The sequence below is a fragment of the Durio zibethinus genome, chromosome 14 (genome assembly GCF_047325235.1).
Source record: "Durio zibethinus cultivar Kanyao isolate XHJ-2024 chromosome 14, ASM4732523v1, whole genome shotgun sequence".
Taxonomy (NCBI): domain Eukaryota; kingdom Viridiplantae; phylum Streptophyta; class Magnoliopsida; order Malvales; family Malvaceae; genus Durio; species Durio zibethinus.
In genome coordinates, this window is record NC_143175.1 from 3,275,036 (window position 1) to 3,278,296 (window position 3,261).

Sequence of the window (3,261 nt, forward strand, 5' to 3'; positions counted from 1 at the left end):
GCTTTCGGACCGCCGTTCCAGCCTCCATCAGGGTCACCGTTGGTGGTTGCTGATGGCAAAAAAATGCCAAAATCCTCCGAAAAGCTCTCATTGATGCCCTCTTTTCGGATCCAATGTTCTTTTCACCGGAAACAGCCCCGATTGGCATAGATTAAGGTTTAAAGTTTCGATCTCCATTTTTCTCCTCTTTTTTTTTTTATACACCAAAATTGACTTTTTGGTTTTTTGTTACAAGGGCTTGGCGTTGATGGTTCCTCCATACGGGGAGGACTATGTGTTTTTTTTGTTTTTTTTTTGGCAAAAAGAAATTTTTTTTATTTTGAATTTTTTTTTTTTGCAAGCTTCCCTTTTTTCGTTCCTTTTACTTTGATTTTTGTGGCTTTATTTATAGAGCCAGATCAAAATCAAAATCCAATTGGCTGCCTAGGTTAAGGTGGCTACTAGGATGACTATCGGTGACTGTCAAAGGCGATCGGTGGCTGTCAAATGGCTGACAAAAAAGATGCCAAAAAAAGAAAGAATAAAAAAGAAAAAAAGAAAAATAAAATAAAATGGGTGTCTTCACCCCTAGCAAGGGAAATAAGTTTATAGGATTGTGAGAAACATATGAAAAATTTTATATAAAAATGTAAAAATGCAATTTACCTTTAAATAAATTTTTTGGAAAAACATATCTAAGTCATAGATATCCAAATTAATGTAATTTACAATATTGAGCAACTTGAATATCCTTTTTAAAGACCTGCCAAATTTAAATATTTTTATATGCAAATAAATTTAAGATGAGAGATTATTTTTTTATTCCAAGATCACAGGAATTGGTGATAAGGAAAATTGAATATAAACTTTATAAGTGAATTATTCAATTCATACTAATTCAATCAATCTTGGTTGACATTTAAATATTTGATTCAATAATAAATTTACATATTTTTATTCAAAAAATCCAAGTTCAACCAACTTACATTTGATTTATATATCGCTTATTAGGATATTATTGATAATGAAAATCAAACCCAAATCTTACTGATAAAATATACAATTGTACATACTAATTCAGTCAATCCTCGTTGATATTTAAATATTTGATTCAATGATAAATTTACATATTTTTTATTCAACAAATCCAGCTCGAATCTAAATATCCTTTCTGTCACGATAAAAGAAATGGCAGTCAAATATCCAGCCAGCGTGTGACACAACAAATTGAATCCCGTGAAACTCTATCTGTTTATATCTGTCCTAAGCTAAGTCTTCAATTCTTACAGAGAAAAATTCACTTATCTACATTAATGTGCATAACTTTATTATATATATTAATATTTACTAGCAATCTGATGTTAAAATTATATTTTTGGGTATGAAAATGACATAATTAAGGAAAGCAATAGGGTTAGGCCAGTGGGAACTCACCCACACTTCAAATAAAATAAATGGTAGAAGTTGACTTTGTGATCTGCGGTCTTGTACTGCTACTAACCTTTTAAATTCTTTTTCCAATTTCTTCATTGATTAATTAAAAGAATAAATATTTAACAAAGAAAGGGGAATTTTCACTTCTTTCTTCCCTATATAAAGCACCAAGCCCACATGCTTTTGTTTGCCATCACCAATTTTCTTTCTCTTTTGTCATTATTGTTGGTCATTAGCATGGAGAACAAAGGTTTTGTTAGATTGATGCTACTTTTTCTGGGTTTCTCTTGTCTTCTGCTTTCCTGTGCTGCTGTTCCTACAACAAGTAAGGCTAATATTTTAGCTTTTAATTGTGGATTTTGATGCTAATAATTTCGTTCATCAACTTATACAAGATTTATCTGGTTTTATAGGAAGCCTCAAACCAAATAAGGAACTACTCCCTTCTTCTTCTGTCCAAGATTTTCTCGCTCAGGTCCCTTCTCTCTCTCTCTCTCTCTCTCTCTCTCTCTCTCTCTCTCTCTCTCAAGTTTCTAATTTTCTAGGCAGATTATATACATAAGCATAGTTTTTGAACAATTTTTATGTTTTTGAGCAAAAAGAAAACCTGGAATGTCAAAACTGACAAGCCAGCAAAGCTGTCAGGTTGAAAATTTTTTTTTACAAGTTCTTCTTCTTTACGTTGGTTGCGTGTAATAATTTGATTAAGGCTGTGTTTTGTTATTTTTGCAGGATGCAATAAAATCAAGTGAAGCTGAGGAGTTGTTTGGGGAAGGAGATGCAGTCAATGAGGAAAGGATGCTAATGCCAAGAACAGATTATCCAGGGACAGAAGCAAACAAGAACCATGAACCCAAAACTCCAGGGAAAACTTAAAAAAAAAAAAAAAACCCATAATTTTTACATATTTATTTTATGCATAGACCAAGACATCGGGGAAGAAGAATTTTGAGAGTTTGAATCTGGGCTTGGGACTTTCTTTTGTCCTGTATTTTGCTAGAATATCCTCTCCTTTTTCCTTTTGATGCCCTTCTTCGTAGTTGGTAATATATTTTATTTGAATATAAATGGAAGTTAATGTTGGAAATTGTGGCTGCTTGACTTGAAGTCTTCAATGAAGCAAATGCTCCAAAATGTGCTTTTTTGAGTTTGTCACATTTATTTGATGCGTAATTAATGATGTTGTATTGAAAAGCTTTGAGAAGAATTTAAAAAATTAAAATCCAACATTTAATTTAATTTATTTTTATTTTTATTTTTAAACAAGTGATATTTAATAAATTTAATATTTAATATTTATAACTTCTTCCGTTATTTTCATCTTACAATCTCTTTTATATATATATATATATATATATATATAAAACAAAGTTGTTACAAATGCTAATGGGTATAATTGAAAAGTTCCTATGCATATTTCTCTCTACAAATAGTTTCTTTAATTTTTTTTTCTTTTTATCAACGAATTTATTAATTCACCCATCTCACAACTAATAATTTTGGGTTCAACTTATATCCTAGTCTCTTATTTTATTGATACTAATCTCAAATACACAATTATTTATCATCAAATATAATATATTTTGTTGAAGAAACCCTTTTTATTTAAAAAAATTTAGACAAAAACTTATTTATCTAATTATAAGTTCATAAACAGTAATGATTAGAGAGAAAATGGCAATTAAACAGTATAATCAACTATCACTTCCAAAATACTTGATTACAGAAGTAAATGGATCTTAATATATCTTCTTTATTAAACAATAGAGGGTAACAAAGGTTTGAATCAACTATCAATAATTTGTGATTTAAATGATATGAAAGTCGGTTTCAATCTTTTAAAGATAA

At 29.8% G+C, this 3,261-nt stretch overlaps 1 protein-coding gene across 1 annotated transcript; it reads left to right on the forward strand.

Moving 5' to 3' along the window:
* Positions 1 to 1,579: 1,579 nt before the first annotated feature.
* Positions 1,580 to 2,500, forward strand: LOC111295102 (uncharacterized). The gene is made up of 3 exons (XM_022888472.2): positions 1,580 to 1,738; positions 1,827 to 1,888; positions 2,146 to 2,500. The coding sequence occupies exons 1-3, from the start codon at positions 1,591 to 1,593 to the stop codon at positions 2,287 to 2,289; spliced, it is 354 nt and encodes a 117-aa protein (XP_022744207.2). The 5' UTR covers positions 1,580 to 1,590; the 3' UTR covers positions 2,290 to 2,500.
* Positions 2,501 to 3,261: the final 761 nt, after the last annotated feature.